Source organism: Microcaecilia unicolor, chromosome 7 (genome assembly GCF_901765095.1).
Source record: "Microcaecilia unicolor chromosome 7, aMicUni1.1, whole genome shotgun sequence".
NCBI classification, from domain to species: Eukaryota; Metazoa; Chordata; class Amphibia; order Gymnophiona; family Siphonopidae; genus Microcaecilia; species Microcaecilia unicolor.
Window position 1 is genome coordinate 50,358,618 of NC_044037.1, and position 18,183 is coordinate 50,376,800.

The 18,183-nt window shown below is 45.0% G+C and overlaps 1 protein-coding gene across 4 annotated transcripts in view; it reads left to right on the forward strand.

The window, feature by feature from the left end:
• The first annotated feature begins 528 nt into the window (after nucleotides 1-528).
• Nucleotides 529-18,183, forward strand: part of LRCH2 (leucine rich repeats and calponin homology domain containing 2) — a 263,804-nt gene continuing 246,149 nt past the window's right edge. For all 4 annotated transcript variants that reach the window (XM_030209796.1, XM_030209797.1, XM_030209798.1 and 1 more), the window contains exon 1: nucleotides 529-816. In XM_030209796.1, the coding sequence (XP_030065656.1) occupies nucleotides 612-816 (205 nt within the window). In that variant the 5' untranslated portion in view covers nucleotides 529-611. The remainder of the gene's footprint in view (nucleotides 817-18,183) is intronic.

An 18,183-nucleotide genomic window follows, 5' to 3' on the forward strand; every position in this document is an offset into this window, starting at 1 on the left:
ATATATATATATATATATAAGCTGCTTTTTAGCTCCCAATACTTCCCTCACCGGTAACTACTACTACTACTGTCTTGTCTGTCTGTATTAGTTAGATTATAAGCTCTTTTGAGCAGGGACTGTCTCTCTGTATCAGGTGTTCAGCGCTGTGTGCATCTGGTAGCGCTCTACAAATGCTCATAATAATAATAATAAATAAATAAATAAATAAATAAATAAATAAATATATATATACACTTATGTATACGTGTATGTATGTGTGCGTGAAAAAAATATATCATATTCATACACACGATATACTGTGTATGCCTGTGTACACAAATACACAGTCTAGAAAGCAGGTTCATGCTAGTTGATGATTTTTCTATGGCAAGCGTTAATTGCAGCTCCTCCAGGAATTCCTTTCCTCTCCCCCTCCTCTACCCCTGCGCCGGACTGACTGCGCATGCTCGGTCTGCGGTGGGTTTCCCTTTTATCCCCTGAGCGGCGGCGTTATTATTGTCGAGCTCGTCCTCTCAGAAAAAGAAATGGCGGCGAATCAGGGAGGAGGAGGAGCAGCAGCAGCTGCCACGGTCACAGCTGCTGTAGCGGTAACAACAACAGCAGCAGCTATGCCGGCAACGTTCCATGCCAACCCTCCTTACCCGAATGGACCCCAGTGGGGGGCGGGAACTATCCAGCACCCTCACCACACTGTCCGCAGCCTGGACCGGGCCCTGGAGGAGGCGGTGAACACCGGCATCTTGAACCTGAGTGGCCGCAAGCTGAGAGACTTCCCCGGCGGCGGATACGAGCTGACCGATACCACGCAAGCAGGTGGGGGGGTTTGCGACCGGTTACCCTCTAGCACTTCCTACGCTCGCAGGTCTGGGGAAGGGAGCGCGAGCGCCTTCTGCCCTGCCCCCCCCCCCCCTCTTCTCTGCGAGTAGCAAGTGACAGGTTGCAGCCGGGGGGTCGGTCCCGCGCCCGCTGTCCCTTATCGTCATGCTCTGCACACCACCGGCAGACTGCGGCAAGTTGCCCCATTGTGTGCAGTGAAGTCTCGTGCCGCCGGTTCCTTTTTATCCTCCTATCTCCCTTCTTGCCTTTTCCTCATATTTATTTTTTAAGAGGAGCAGGAGAGTTCCTTTTGTTATGCTTGCTCCGCATTGAGCATTTAAACTTGGAATCATGGAGGGCTTTAAAGACAGTGCAATATTAACGAACCTTCCTTAACATGTCTGTGCAAAATACATTGTATTATGTTTTGGTACGGGCCTTTTTGGTTGTGTTTGCTCAGATTATAAAGCTTTTTGTATGGTAAGCGGTGCTTACAGTGGTGGTGGTAGTGCTAGTGCTAATTGGGGTAATTGGTTTTGATTGAGTGGCTCTTCATTGAATTGTTTTCAGTCATCTGTGGATAGCCTGTTTCTCTCATGGTTTGTTGGATACGCTTTTTTGGTGTTCTTTGCTGGAGACTGCATTTTGAAGTAAGTGTGTGTGTGTTTTATTTACATGTATAGTTTGTTTAAATAATCAGTTTTAGTTTTAATTAGAGACATATAGGGCTGGGTTCAGTAAATGGTGCTCACAGTTAGGCGCTGTTAAGATCCGTGCCGATTCCTGCGCTCAACGTGGGGCATGAAGACTTACACCCGCTTAAACCTGGTGTAAATCCTTGGTCTCGGTTGATGGTCGTTGGGCACAAGTAATCTATAACATCGCATTAAATTTTTGGGAATGCCTCCTTTTGAATTAAACTTGGGTGCAGATGTGTTAGAATAGTGACTAGCGCAGATGCATGTGCAAATCTAAATTGGTGCCAATGAACTCTAATCCCAGTAATTGATAGCTCCTAATTGAGGGTCTTTTTACAAAGGTGCGACAAAAGGGGGCAATGTGCTGGCGGCGCATGTTTTTGACATCTGCTGAGGCCCCCTTTTACCACAGCGGGTAAAAGGCAGGTCTTTGTTTTTTTCAGGAAATGGTCGAGCGGCAAGTGAAGCACTTGCTGCGCAGCCGTTTGGGGGGGGGAGGGGGAAGCACTTACCACCACCCATTGAGGTGGCGGTAAGGGCTCCCTCGCTAACCTGGTGTTAACTGGGCAGTGTGGTGGCACTACCTGATTACTGCTGGGTACACACTGGCACTACAAAATTACAAATATTTTTGTAGCGCTGGATATGATGCACGCTGGGGGTGGGAACTACCGGTGGTACTTCCCTTTTAGCGAGCGGTAAGCCCATGTTGGGCTTACCGCCGTTTTGTACAAAGACCCCTGAGTAGTTTGCACACGCATCTGGGATCTGCCCCCAAATTTGGGTGACCTATATAGAATCTGGCTGTTAATATTTTAATGATCTTGGGTGTAAGTTGCCTAATAAATGAGAAGAAGTGTGTGTAGGAAGGCACAGGGTATTTTTAAGATCTAATGGGTCAATTTTCATGTAATGTTTGAATTGCTTTAATTTTAGAATGGCATTTTACCCCACATTTTAAGGGCAGTTCTATAACTATGGTCACCCAATGTGCATAAGTGTTCTACATGTTATACTGTAAGGCACTTACACTCTATTTTTTGGGAATAACTGTAATGGGGTGTACACAGTGGGTCATGGGTGTGTCTATACCTTACCTGAATAACTTATAGAATATGCTAACATGCATATCGTTTAACCTGTGCGTCTGACTTGAGGCACGTTATTGCCGACTTGTGCTACACAAATGCTGTTATATGAATTGGCATGCAACATTGGCACATCTACCTTGAGGCTCCCAGTAATAGAACTGCCCCTTTGTGTTTTATTACTGCCAATATATACATTTTTAAAGAGTGCCTTTTTATTTAGGGAAAAATAATCTAACCATTTTAAGTGTCAGCTGTGTAATTGTTTTATGCATTTGAGAGTGGACTCTAGGCTTTGTAGCGAGGCCTTGAGAACATGCAGAAGTCTGTATAGACCTCACTGTTGTCAACAGAAGTGTTTCTGGTTATTATAAACCTTGCTCTAATTGTGGGCCAGCGATATAGGCCATGGCAGTCTTGCTTGCCTGAGAGCATGTTCCCCCTCCCCCCAGCCCAGAGTATAGGATCCACTGTGGCTCCTTTCAACCAACTGGAGATATCCTGATGGGGCTCAGAGGTTCCATTATCCTCCCCTTCAGAAAGACTGGGATCACTGAGAGGGCAGGAGAAAGAAATCCAGTTAATGCAAAAACGTAACCAGGAAAGTTAAGATAAACCAGTAGCAATGATGTGTATTGATTCTCTACAGCCTCCAATTTCATTGATGAAAGCATCAAATAACAATTTAACTGGTTTAATTTAAACTGGTATAAAATTGCCTGCATTTAGTTTTCATCTGCTCTTCAAGAATGTCAAAACCACATTCCAGAATTGTTTGAGACCTGCTCGCCCGGCTGTCTTGAAAATCTTTTTGGAAAATTGTGTGTCTAGCTTTGTTTGAAGAGATTTTGACAATTTAACACTCAAAACCATTTTTATTTGCTCACTGAGGTCAGTTTGGCAGCATGTTTACTAAAGCTTGGTATACTGCCTTTGAATTAAAAAATAAAAAGCGGTTCATAATTTATAAAACTATGAAACTAGTGAACTTCATAGCTGTGGAAGCACTTAATGAGTTTTGAAAGCAGACCTTATTTTTTGTTTTCTGTCTTTCCTGCTGGTTAGCAAAGGGAGTGAAGTTGTTGTCTTAAAGCCTTGTTTACCAAACCGCACTAGCGATTCCCGGCTTGGCAAATGAGAGGAAGCCCATTTAAGTCCTATGGACTTCCTCTCATTTGCGTGAGGGTGCGGGCATCACTAGCGTGGCTTTTCAAAAGAAACCCTTAATCTATGGTCACCAAAAGTCGTAAGTGCTCTTCAGTAGAGAGAGCATGTATAGATTGTGGATGTGGTTTGGGTAATGGGTGAAAATTTTAAGTTACCTTAATTCTTATTTTTGAAAGTTAAGTTATAAATTGGCTTTAAGGTACATCCAGGTTTGTTTGGGTCTTATTATATTTGTATATTTGCAATTAGAGGATTGCAACAAGTATTGTTAAATAATTATATATTTTTTATCGTTCAGTCAACACTTTGAACATATTCCTTTTTTTTAATCTTCTATTGAGAAATACAGTGAAAGCTTATATAGCTTAACCATACTTATCTACTATAATAATTTCCACCTCCAACGTTCTGAAGCTGACTCCGTGGCTTCACTGAAGTGAAGGGTTCGTAAGGTCCGTTAGGTTCGTCAGTCTGTCACCATCTCTCTCTGCCCCACCCTCGCGTCAAAACGCGATGACGTCAAGGGCGGAACAGTGAGAGTGCCCCGCCCTCACGTCAAAACGTGATGACGTCGAGGGCGGGTAATCCTACTATACAAATGAACAGGGTGGCACGTCACAGGGGGGTGGAAACAGATTAACCAAACTGGCTTCCTTGCTTACAATGGACTACATAGGCTCACTTCCACTCTGTCTATTAAGGACTCCTTGGGCACCTCTTTCTCCCTCCCCCCCCCCCCCCCAAGTCTTACAGCTTTCGCTTTTCGCCCGCAGACTCTCTGCAGTCCGCGTGGTCATTTTCAGTGCCCTGAAGCATTCTTCCTCCGGCACCGGCGATTCAGATAGCCTTCTGCCCGTGTCGGGGTCTCTCCTCAGGCGCGTCCCACCTACTGTTATGAGGTGGGGCGCGCCTGAGGAGAGACCCTGACGCTGGCAAGAAGGCTGACTCACTGAATCGCCGATGCCGAAGGGACAATGCATCAGGTCTGCAAAAACGTCATGAGAGGAACCTGATTTAAAAAAAATCTACCTTCAGGGATTTGGTCATGCTAACGATCCAATATATCAGCATAAATGGCAGTTTCAACAATATGTTAATTCCTATCATCCTATCTCCATAAACTACATCATGAAAACATCGCTTCACCACTAAGGTACTTAATGTAAGTGTGTAAAGCATTTTTCCCTCACTTTTAAACAAACCATCTTTCTATTGGTATGCATACTTGGAATGCTTGCAATACAAAGGAGACTGTGACTGTAGCCAATAGGTGAGTGCCCACACTCACACGCCGCTACACTGGCCCCCTCCCCCACATCATACACAAACTCTGACACCCTCCCCTCCCCACCCCACCCCCAACACCACCACCCATCCACATCATACACAAACTTTCCAAGGGACAATCAACAGACACACAATCCTTCAACCCCCTCCCCCTCCAATCATCATGCACACACTGTGGCATGGAGAAACAGCATCCCTGTCACTCACACCCACACACTCCCCTACCACCCCCCTTAATACACAAACTGTAAAATGGAAAATCAAAATCTCTCACTCTCTCTCTCACACACACACTCTCTCCCCCCCCCCCCCCCAACCACCTCCACAACATCATACACGAACTCTGTCACGGTGAATCTAGATCTCTGTCTCTCACTCACACCCACACACTCCCCCCCCCCCCCCCCCCCAAATACACAAGCGGAACCATAGAGAATCACCATCTCTCACTTACACCCACACACAACCAAACTCCACCCCCCGCCCACAAGAACATACACACACTCTGCCATGGAGAGACAGCATCCCTCTCTTTCACTCACACACACACACTCCCAGACCCACCCCCCTTAATACACAAGCTCTAACATGCAGAATCACCATTTCTCAATCACACCCACACACACAACCAACACAAAGAAAAAAACAAAACAGAAAAGCAACAAAAAAGATATTACACAAAATACAACAATGTAAATTATTCATTAGCATGACAACACATTTCTCCTAACAATCCCTTTCAAAACATTAATTGCAGGAAGCCAATACCTTGCTAGCGCCCGTTTCATTGGTTTCAGAAATGGGCCTTTTTTCCTAGTATAGTAATAAAACTTAACCATGCTACCATACTTATAGTAATAGTTGTGCAAGTGTTATCCCTAGAATTTTTTGCATGAAGGTGGCATGAAGGAGTGAGTAGCTTGGTGAGGGCGGGGAGAACTGTGCAGTGTTATAAACATTTCTGTTATTTATAAATACAATCACTTTATCTGTGCAGGTACATAGACTTTTAAAGTAAAGGTCTCATCAAAGGCAAACATTAATTACATAATTTAACAAGAACTGATTTAGGGGCCCTTTTACTTAGCTTAGCGCATGCTAACGGACATTAGTGTGCACTAAGGGGCCCTTTTATTATTATTTGTTACATTTGTATCCCACATTTTCCCACCTATTTGCAGGCTTAATGTGGCTTACATAGTACAATGAAGGCGTTCGCCTACTCCGGTGGAGAAACACGTGGAGGGGCATAATTGAACGAAAACGTCTATCTCCATGGGCGTTTATCTCCGAGAACGGGTCCGTGAAGGGGCGGACCGAACCGTATTTTCGAAAAAAATAGACGTCCATGTTTTATTCGACAATTTGTGAGCTGGGCGTTTTTGTTTTTCAGTGATAATGGAAAATGAAAGCGCCCAGCTCAAAAACAAATAAATCCAAGGCATTTGTTCGTGGGAGGGGCCAGGAGTTGTAGTGCACTGGTCCCCCTCACATGCCAGGACACCAACCGGGCACCCTAGGGGGCACTTTTACAAAAACAAAAAAAAAGGTAAAAGAGCTCCCAGGTGCATAGCACCCTTCCCTTGTGTGTTGAGCCCCCCAAATCCCCCTCAAAACCCACTGCCCACAAGTCTACACCATTACTATAGCCCTAAGGGTGAAGGGGGGCACCTACATATGGGTACAGTGGGTTTGGGGGGTTGGACGACTAAGCATTAAGCAGCACAATTGTAACAGGTAGGGGGGGATGGGCCTGGGTCCACCTGCCTGAAGTCCACTGCACCCCCTAACAACTGCTCCAGGGACCTGCATACTGCTGCCAGGGAGGTGGGTATGACATTTGAGGGTGAAAATAAAAAGTTGTGAAACATCATTTTTTGTGGTGGGAGGGGGTTAGTGACCACTGGGGGAGTCAGGGGAGGTCATCCCTGATTCCCTCTGGTGGTAATCTGGTCATTTAGGGCACTTTTTGGGGCCTTATTCGTGAAAAAACAGGGTCCAGGAAAAGTGCCCTAAATTCTAGCTACAAACGCATACTTTTTTTCCATTATCGGCGAAAGGCGCCCATCTCTCCTCGGCCGATAACCACGCCCCAGTTCCACCTTCGCCACGCCTCCGACACGCCCCCGTCAACTTTGTACGCTTCCGCGATGGAGTGCAGTTGAAAACGTCCAAAATCGGCTTTCCATTATACCGATTTATTCATTTTTGTGAGATAAACGTCTATCTCCCGATTTGGGTCGAAATCTAGGTGTTTTTCTCTTTCAATTATAAGATGGAGAGTGATGTTAGGTCGGATAAGGTTCATGTGTTACAGACACAATTGGGAATCGTAGAGAAGAAGAGTTAGTACTAGTAAAAGAGCGGTAGGGCTACTGCTCCATTGGAGCATGGCAAATCGGGCCTACTGCCAGGCTACTGCAGGAGTCCAGCAGTAGTCCCGGCTTCTGCCTCGCTCCAACTCCGGCACTAGAAAATGCATTTCTAGTGCTGGGGGCTTACCTGGCATTAATTGGGCAGCAGTTATCACCAGGTGAGCGCTGGAGCCCTTACCGCTTCCTCAGTGGGTGGCAGTAATGGATCCCCTGGGAAATGGCTGCATGGCAAGTGGTTCACTTACCGCAGGGCTATTTCCCTGTTAACCCTCCCCCCCCCCCCCAAAAAAAAACCCCTTTTACCCTCTGTGGTAAAAGGAGGCCTCAGCGTGTTGTGAATCCACATGCTGATACTACCACAGGGCCCCTTTTACCGCAACTTGGTGAAAGGGGCCCTAAGGGCCACGTGGCCTGTAAGTATAAAATAAAGATGCACAAAGCTTTAGCCAAAAGGTCCCTTGATGATAAGAAAAAGGCTGGCTGTGTGATGTTTTTATTTTTTTTTTTTACAAATAATATTGAAAATAAAAATTCTATATTGGCCAATTTTATTTGTTTAAATATAAATGTGGAAATGTAAACTTTTAAATACTGTTAATGCTGTAAATATAACTTAAGTTTTCTCTTTATTTTTAACTGGAAAAATGAAAATCCTAACACATCCACATAACTTGTTTATGGTCAAATTAATATGTTTATTTTTCATTCAGTTTAAATTACTTCAGCATTTAGTAAACCTGCCAGACATCAGTGGCATTAATTGCTATGATTCAGGCAACAAGAACCCTACCTATAAATAGGCAGCACTACAAATATTATATTGGGCCCTAGTACACAATATCCCTGCTACTGGTAAAAGAGAACAAGTGGTGCTGCTACAGATCTTTACACAGAAACTACATGCACACAATAATGCACCTTAGTTACATGCAAAAAACATTGACAGACGCTTACTAAACATTAAGGGATCACAGATTAGAAATAGAAGCATGAAGACAGAAATTGAACTGGGAACCCCAAGAAGTCAAACTCCTGCATGCACTGCAACATTGGAGAAATATAAACAGAAATGCATTATCTCTTGTGCATTGTGGATATCCTTGTACTATATTCAATATATTTCCCCAATCTAGCATATTTTCAGTTAATAAATTCAAAATAAAACATTCGTCTGGACACTTTTGTTTTTCAGTTTTGTTGGTGCCATTTTCTTTTCTGTCTTCTGTTTCCAGTGGTTTCTGTCCATTTGTCATTTCTCCTCTCTCCCCTTCTGTCTTGTTTCATTCTAACCCTACATTTGTCTCTAACATATTGATCTTATTACCTTTTCGCTCTTTCCTCCCTTTCCTTCTTTTCTGCCTCTCTGTCCACTCAGATTTATTTCCCCCTGTCTTAGCCCTTCCCCTGCCTTCTGTTCCCTTTCACTATTTCTCCTCATATTCTACCTTGTACTTTTCTACTCTCATTCTTCTCCTGGACAACACCCCTAGCCTCTTCCACCATTCTCTGCATTTTCTGCCCCATTGTTCAGTATCTCTGCTGCCGCCTTCCCCTCCCTGTGGATCAGCAACTTTATTTATTTTCCCTGATGTTCACTCCCCAGTCTGAGGTCACTGGCAGCATTTCACACATGTTGTCCATGACAGTCCCCAGAGCCTTCCATGTGCCCATATGGAAACAGGAAGCTGTGTCGGAAAGAAGGTTCTGGGTTCGGCCACAGGCATTGTATGTGAATTGCTGCTGGTGACTACTACTACTTATCATTTCTATAGCGCTACTAGATGTATGCAGTGCTGTACACTTGAACATGAAGAGACAGTCCCTGCTTGACAGAGCTTACAATCTAATTAGGACAGACAAACAGGATAAACAAGAGAGAAGGGAATATTAAAGTGAGGATGATAAAATAAGGGTTAGGAGTTAAAAGCAGCATCAAAAAGGTGGGCTTTTAGCTTAGATTTGAAGACGGCCAAAGATGGAGCTTGACGTACCGGCTCAGGAAGTCTATTCCAGGCATATGGTGCAGCAAGATAAAAGGAACAGAGTCTAGAGTTAGCAGTGGAGGAGAAGGGTGCAGATAAGAGAGATTTACCAGTGAACGGAGTTCCCGGGGAGGAATGTAGGGAGAGATGAGAGTGGAGAGGTACTGAGGAGCTGCAGAGTGAATGCACTTATAGGTCAATAAGAGGAGTTTGAACTGTATGTGGAAATGGATAGGAAGCCAGTGAAGTGACTTGATGAGAGTAATATGAGCATAACGACACTGGAGCAATATTAGTCGTGCAGCAGAATTTTGAACAGATTAAAGAGGAGAGAGATGGCTAAGTGGGAGATTGTAATGGAAGTGAATTTTAAAGATTGTTTTTCAACCCTGTCTTGAACGACCAGTGCACTCGGGGTGTGTATTGTTGATTAGAAGTAATTCTGTTTAAAAATGATTGTTTAAGTGTTACCTTAAAGGATTGCTTTTCAAGGATTGTTCGATAATACACTCTGAAATCTTGTCTTTGACCGAAAATAACTTTTCTTGTAAATATAAAAAAACAAGTTGGGATCCAGAAGATAAGACACAGCTCTAACTAATTTGGTATGCAAAGGGGAGGATGGCACTTATTTCCCAGGCCCAGCTTGGCCACCTGGACTTGGGAAAGCATGTGACCACGGTAAGCATTCTGTGATTTTCCATAGAAGCTTTCTGTAACTTTCTTTAGCTCTGGACATGGGCTCAGAGCCTAATAAAAAGGGAGGGCTTGTCACAGTAAGGGTGGGTTCATCTGTCAGTAATGTACGGACTGCGCAGAGGATCTGTTGTTCCTGGTCTAAAGCTCCTAGCTCTCGATGCGAACTGGGCCCCTCCAGCTGATAAGAGCCTGGATGATAGAGACCAGTGATGATTGTATGTATATACTGTATTGCTTCTTTTCATGGTCTAAGGGATGTAGAGGCCAGTGATGTAATTGTATTTATTTATTTAGCACATTTATATCCCACATTTATCCCACATGTTAGCAGGCTCAAAGTGGCTTACAATGTACTGATTAGGCTAGTGCCAAGCCAGTGGTGAAACGGTAACAATTAAAATTGAGAGGATAGAAGGAACAGGGTGAGAAGAAAAAAAGGGGAAAGGGAAGAGAGTCTAAAATGGTCCCAGGAAATGTTGTTAGGAAGGACTGCAGATGATATGTAGAAACTTAGGCGTAGGCTGAACCGTTGGGCTGGAGGAGATGTAAACCGTCCAGAAAGATCAAGTTGGCCTTGCATGGCGAAAATGGCAGTCGAAGTCCGCTCTGTTATCCGACCACTCCACAACCCGCTCACTTTCTAAGATCTTCAATGAGAACAGCTGATTGATAAATGGGAACCAGCAAACAGTCACACCAGGCCGATGTCACAGTTGAAATCGGCAAGATATCAGGAGACGAGGTACTTCACCAGGAGAAGTACTCTCCAAGAGGTCCCAACGCCGCCGCCGCCGCAATGTCCAACAGACAGCGTTCAACCAAGCAGCAGGCCGACGACGGAGGGAGACCCGCAACTCAGAAGAAGCCATCAGCACGGGTGAGCAGATAGGTGGCCGCAGACAACGGGCCAAACGATTCTTTATATAGCTAATCATTGTGTTTGTGCTAACCATTGTATATATATATATATATATATATATATATATTTTAATCATTGTAGAATTTAGCTTCCCTAATAAAGGTTTCATTTGCTTATTACGAATCCAAAAGAATCCACAGTAATTACTGAGCAGTCTGTGTTAGTGAGACAGGCTGTAAATCCATAGTAGTACGGAGACCTGTGAGAATCAAGTTGCAATAGTCTAAGCGAGAGCTGATAACTAGAAGACAAGTTTTAAAGTACATGGGAGGGGGGGAGGCTTCACAGAGATGAGGAGATGCTGGACCACAGGCGGGGGGAGGGGTGGATAGTATAAGAGAGGGAGAGATATGTGTGACTTGATATCTTTGAGTTTGCTATGCCAACTCATTAGATTAAGTTAGCTGATTGGTGTGCTCATTTAAGAGGTCTTGGAGAGAACACTTGTTGCCTTGTGTTTTGGATTCCTTGCTGTGTTCTTTGTCCTGTTCTGCTCTGTGGAAGCCTCTTGGGCCCAGTGTAGGTCCTCTTGTTGATATTTGGCCTTGCTCCTGTACCCAGTCTTCTTGGTGAGAATCTGTGTGCTTTTGCTCCCTCAGTATCCGTTACTCCACCCTGGATTCTGGATTTAAAGCAGCTGAGACATGGCGGCTACCAGCACCAGAGGGCTCTACCTGAAGAGAATGCAGCTGGCATAGCTGGAAGATTATGCCTGATCACCTCCAGACCGAAGGGATAGTGGAGAGCCTGTATATGGATCTCAGCCGGCTTGCTGTTTCTTGGTTCTTCTTACTGATGAGATCTATCACACTGGGAGGAATTCTGTATAGGTCGACCAAAGTTAGGCGCCGGGATGATGATCTGTGCTTAGCCAGAACTCTATGAGGTCATTCCACATGGAACGGCCTTTATAGAATACTGGCTTAGCATACATTTTTGTGCCTAAATTTGGGTGTGAGCATTTATGCCTGCCAAAAGCTGGTGTAAATGACAATTTTTCTGTAACTCCATGCCTACATCCTGGAAATGCCCATGTCCCTCCCATGGCCAAGCTCCCTTTTTGAGTTGCATGCCATGAAACGTTTGGCACACGTTATAGAATAGGACATAGGGCACATCTGCATGTAACTCCTAATGGCTGCCAATTAAGTGCTTATTACTGCCAATTATTGATTCAGCAGTTAAGCCAATTATCTTCAATCTGCACACAAAATTGAGCACTTAACTTTGAGCGACCTATACAGAATTCCCCGGTATGTGTCTAAGAAGGAGCCAAATAGAAAATACCAGTGTAAGAGAGTTCTGTGTACTGAAATCTTAGCTATTATAATACTTGAATTGGAATGTTATTTTAAACATAAGTGTATACAGTGGAACACCATTAAAACACACCCTGTAATAACACAAATCTGCTTATAATGCGATAATGTCTTGGCTCCTTTTTTTTTATTTTTATATACATACAGTTCCTTTGTGCCAATGTCTACCAGGGCCCTCCTCCCGCACCTGCATGAAAACCGCTCTAGCCAATGTCTACCTATACCAGGGTGTAGCCCACCCCCTTCCCTACAGAGAGAACCAGAAAACCACTCCATCCAATGTCTAGCTATGCTGGGGTGAGCTCCATTTGTGCCGGTGTGACAAAAATCTCAGGTGAGATCTTTCTACATGGCTTAGACCATTCCCAGTGCCAGTGTGAAAACAACCTCTGGTGAGCTCTGTCCATGGAAAAACCATCTCAAAAATGGAAGTCTTCCACTACTCGAGAGTTATCTGCACTCGATCAACTGACTCAGCTGGCCAAAGAGCTTGGCATCAATGAATCTACTGTAAGAGGGTGGAGAAAGAAGAAGAAAAGCTGAGAGGCTTGCCCTGTATTTTAGAAGAGGAAGCAGGATTTCAGAGGAGAGAAATTAAAGTGGCCAGTGATGAACATTTGGATTCAATGTTATATCAAAAAAGGCCCTATTTCTTGATAACTGCCCAACACACCCTCCAACAGAAGGGCGTGTAAGCCATGATGGTAACATCAAAGTGTCTTATCTACCAAAGAATACAGCTTCGGAAATCCAACACCTGGATCAGGGCATTATTTTAGTGTACAAACTACCAACGTGAACTGATTAAGAGGATGGTGGTAGATAACACTTCCATAGTTGACGCAGCGCTGGCATCACTCAGTTTGAAGGAGGTTTGCCACCTTGGTGAAAAAACCTGGGATGCTATCTCAGCAACTTGCATTGAGTGATTCTGGATAAATGGGTTTGGATCTGTATTCCATTCATCTACAATTGATGAGGATGATGCCCAGGAGGAAGGGGTGTTTTTTTTATTTTTTGGCTTTTCTCCAGAGAACATGCGGTTAGCTGAAGAGATATTAAAAAGATTTGAACATCTGCATAATGATATCCTGAATTGGGTTTCAATTAATGAGTGCCTCACTTATGAGCATGTGACTGATGAAGAAATCATGGTAAATGTGCAGTGAAAAGTCACAGCCCCACGCCATCGGAAGACAGCGCTGACGATGTTCGTCCTGCTCCTCCAAAAATGTCAGAGGCCGTAGAACATCTTGAGGCACGTTTGAGATGGCTAGAAACTCAGGATGTGGATAACATCAAAATTTTACAGCTATAAAACATTCTTGATTTTTGCAAGAAGCCAACAGTTTGCATTAAGAAAACAGACCACGCTAGATAAGTTCCTCTACTAGTACAGTACTGTATTTGTATGTTCCAGTAACGTGTATATATACAGTAGTTTAGCCACAATACTCAGTGCTATGTGAATACCTTACTTTGCAGCAGGTAAATTTTTGGTTCGTTTGTGCTCATGTTCCATTGATCCCTGATATAACATGACCCTACATTTAACGAGATGATATTTTATAGACAATCATCATGCTATAATACTGCTACTTATCCTTTCTATAGCGCTACTAGATGTATGCACCGCTGTACACTGAACATGTAAGAGACAGTCTCTGCTCGACAGAGCTTGTAATCTAATCAAGACAGACATACAGGACAAATAAGAGATTCCACTGTATATGGTAATCATAAGTTTATTTTACAGCTAGCTACTAATATGCGGAACTGTGTTTAGTGCATTCTAACATACTTATTAGTAACTGGGACCCCTCGTATAAAATGGGAGATGTGGTACAATAAGACATTAACAGCGTTAGCATGCATTAGTAACTAGCAGTTAGTCTAGCTGTAAAATAAATCTTACTTAAAAAGTAAACCTGTGTATAGATTTCTGTTTGATATACACAAGATGAAATGGACAGTGTCAACAGAATACACACATAGATGCCAGTCGGCGAAATATCACCACTGAAGAACTTGCACAAATGGGCAATAACAGATAAAAAGGGGACAATATTACATCCAGTATCCACTTTTTGCAAAATCCAAAAACAGGTATATATGAAATCAGCAGATATCAATTAAAACAAAACACTGAATCTAAATGGTATGCTTTATATACCAGAAAATTTGTTATGAACTTCTTACCTTGTTAACGACAATGTTGAGAATATGCCTTTAATTGTTTTTTTTTTTTTTTGAAAATAAGGACAATACAAACTGGCAATACTTTCCAAGAGTTGAAAGACAAGGACTGCAAACAGTCAATGTTTGAAATACCAACAACATTTAGTATGATTGTTCAAACAAAAATGAAAAGATGTCATAGCAAAAGACATATGACACTGTAGAATGGGTCACATAAATGAATGATACATATCGTGAAGAAGAGAAACATGACAAGCTATCTTGTTTATAATAATGTTTGCATGTTACTATGTGAAGCCTGAATAAAGAGAGAATTAAAAAAAAAACATTTTTTGAGGAACGGCATCAATCAAACCTACTTGATTGTACACACTGACCTTATCAAATCAATGGTCATAACATCTAAGAGGTACACTTAGTTATAGTGAAAACATGACTAGTTGCAATATTTTCTCAAAACGAGACAACAGAACAGCTCAAGAATTTTGTCAAAACAATGCAGATTAAATACAAGTGGAAAATAATTCATGCATAAAGAGCAATGGCATTGTTGAGAGAGCAAATTTCTCAATAATAGAGGGTGTGTGAACTCTCTTCATTGATACAAGAAGCAGCTGCTACCATTATCTAGACACGTGAATCACACACCATTTAGAATGGACAGGGCAATGAAACACAAAGAAAAATTTACTGGTTGATTAGTCCAGCTGTTTCAAGATCTTTAAGTTCTTGATTATTATGCCTACTATTGGATTCTTCAACAAGAAAGAGAAACTTGATCTTAACATACTTATGATGGGGGTGTTTGAGCTTGATAGCTGGGGAGTGGGAGAGGTGTTCAAAATTTGACTGTGGCTGGTGCTTTGTGCTTGTATAAAGTTACTTGAATTGTCTGGTGTAAACTCACATTTCCATATCATCAAGCTGATCAATCCATAGACTGGTGGGTTGTGTCCATCTACCAGCAGGTGGAGATAGAGAGCAAACTTTTGCCTCCCTATATGTGGTCATGTGCTGCCGGAAACTCCTCAGTATGTTCTCTATCTCAGCAGGTGGTGGTCACACACAGCAGCAGCTCTGGCTAGGCCTCCAAGCCTAATCCTTAGGTTTTGTTGAGGCCTGGGGTTGAGGGCTCTTTTGAGCAAGTGCAAACCTGGTGGTGCCAGGTCCCTCCTTTTCTCCCCCCTCCCGCTGGCTCCGTTTAAAAAAAAAAAAAAAAATTTTTAAACGTCTTTAAAGGCGTTTAATTCGACGTTTCTTTAAACGTTCATTGCAGCTACTCACTGGGACACCAGTTCGTTACAGCTCGGAGCGGCAAGCAGGTAATTTTACCTTTTTATAGCGGGCAGGGGGTTCCCCGATTCTTCTCCTCGTGGCATATGGCGTCGGAGGGCGAGGGCGCAAAGGGTCGCTCCCCGGATCGCTGGAGCGCTTCTAGAGGGGATGCGGGGGTTTTACAACCTGATTCGCCCTTGATGGGTGACAGTTTAGTGACCGATGAATGTCCCGGTCGTTCCTCCGGCGTGGCGGTTTTTTCCCGCCATAAACGCCCATCCCCCGCTCCTCGCCTCCGCCATCTTGGCCGGCCACGCGGCTCGGACGGCTTCTTCGTGGGCCGCCCTTGAGGTTGGAGACATTAATGCCATGAACGCCCTTAATTTGGGCGACGGCACAAGCGGCTAAAGTTAAGCGCCGTTCTTCCCGCGCGGCTCCTTCGCGGAGTTTCGCGCCGGACGCCATTTTGGATGCGCAGCATGTCTCTCCCCCGCTATTGCGAGCGCCGGTTGAGAGTGCGTCTAGGGCTGTTGCCCAGGCTGCGGAAGTGCACAGTCTGGGGGGTTTCTCCCCCGAGTTTGTTTTGCTGCTGCATCAGGCTTTCCTCATGCAAAACGCTGCCCCTGCTCCCTCTTCTGATAAAGAGGTTGAGGTTCCCAGAGGTAAACGCCCTCGGGTTGATTTCCAGGCCTTGGAGGACTTTGTCTCCTCCGATGTAGATGAGGGCAGCGTGTCTGAGGTCTCCCAACGGTCCTTTGCGGATTCCTTGGAGGAGATAGATCCCCGCTCGGATGGAGCGGATGACCCCTCTGCAGCGCGGCTTTTTAGCCCAGAGGATTTGCCCAACCTGTTTTTACAGGCCATGGACACTTTGAAGATTTCCTCTCCGGAGGACGTCTCTCCCTCAGCCCCTGTTGGCTCTGCCATTATGCTGGGGACGAAGCGCCCGCCTAGATCCTTCCACGTGCATGATGCCATGCACACCTTAATTGCGGCTCAATGGGATGTCCCGGAAACGAGCCTTAAAGTGGCTAGGGCTATGTCCCGCCTCTATCCTTTGGCTGTGAGTGAACGTGAGGCCTATCTGTGGCCTACCGTGGATTCTTTAATCACTTCGGTGACTAAGAAAACGGCGTTGCCGGTGGAAGGTGGCACGGCCCTAAAGGACGCCCAAGACAGAAGATTGGAGGCGGCCTTAAGGTCGTCCTTTGAGGCAGCTGCTTTAAGTTTGCAGGCCTCAGTTTGCGGCTCCTATGTGGCCAGGGCGTGCCTGACTATGGTGCAGCGGGCTTCCCCCTCGGATCTTTCCTTGAGGGCTGATTGGCCGGCCCTGGAATCGGGCTTAGCCTATTTGGCAGACTTGCTGTATGATGTCTTGAGAGCCTCAGCTAAAGGCATGGCTCAGACAGTCTCTGCGCGGCGGTGGCTTTGGCTGAAACATTGGTCTGCTGACCACGCCTCTAAATCCCGCCTGGCTAGATTGCCTTTTAAAGGCAAGCTGCTCTTTGGGGTCGAGCTGGACAAAATCGTGACCGATCTCGGCACGTCTAAGGGCAAGAAATTACCAGAGGTCAGGGCTCGGGCTAGTACTCGTCCCGGTACCTCCAGAGGACGGTTGCTGGAAGCCCGTCGGTACCGCCCGGGCAAGTCGGGTTCCTCTGCCCCCTCTTCCTTCAAGAGGAATTTCTCCCCCAAGCAGCATTCCTTTCGCAGAGACCGCCGTCCCGGAGGTGCTCCCTCCGGTCCTCCCCCAGGGTCTCGTACCCAATGACGGGGCCTTGGTCCACGCCCCAGTGCAGATTGGAGGACGGCTGTCCTCGTTTCTGGGCGAGTGGACCACTATAACTTCAGACGCGTGGGTGCTGGAAGTCATCAGAGACGGCTACAAGCTAGAGTTCTGCCAACCCTTAAGAGACGGGTTTGTACTCTCTCCCTGCAAGTCTCCGGTCAAGCTGTGGCAGTGCAGCAGACCTTGGACAACCTGATCCGCCTGGGTGCGGTCGTTCCGGTGCCAAAAAATCAGATTGGCAAGGGACGTTACTCCATTTACTTTGTGGTTCCAAAGAAAGGAGGTTCTGTCCGGCCTATCCTCGACCTCAAAGGGGTCAATCGGGCCTGGAAAGTGAGGCACTTTCGCATGGAGACTCTCCGCTCTGTTATAGCGGCAGTGAAGGCAGGAGAGTTCTTGGCTTCCTTGGACATCAAGGAAGCGTACCTGCATATTCCCATCTGGCCTCCTCTCCAACGCTTTCTGCGTTTTACAGTCCTGAGACGACACTTCCAGTTCAGAGCCCTCCCTTTCGGGTTGGCTACTGCTCCGCGGACCTTTTCCAAAGTAATGGGGGTCATAGCGGCC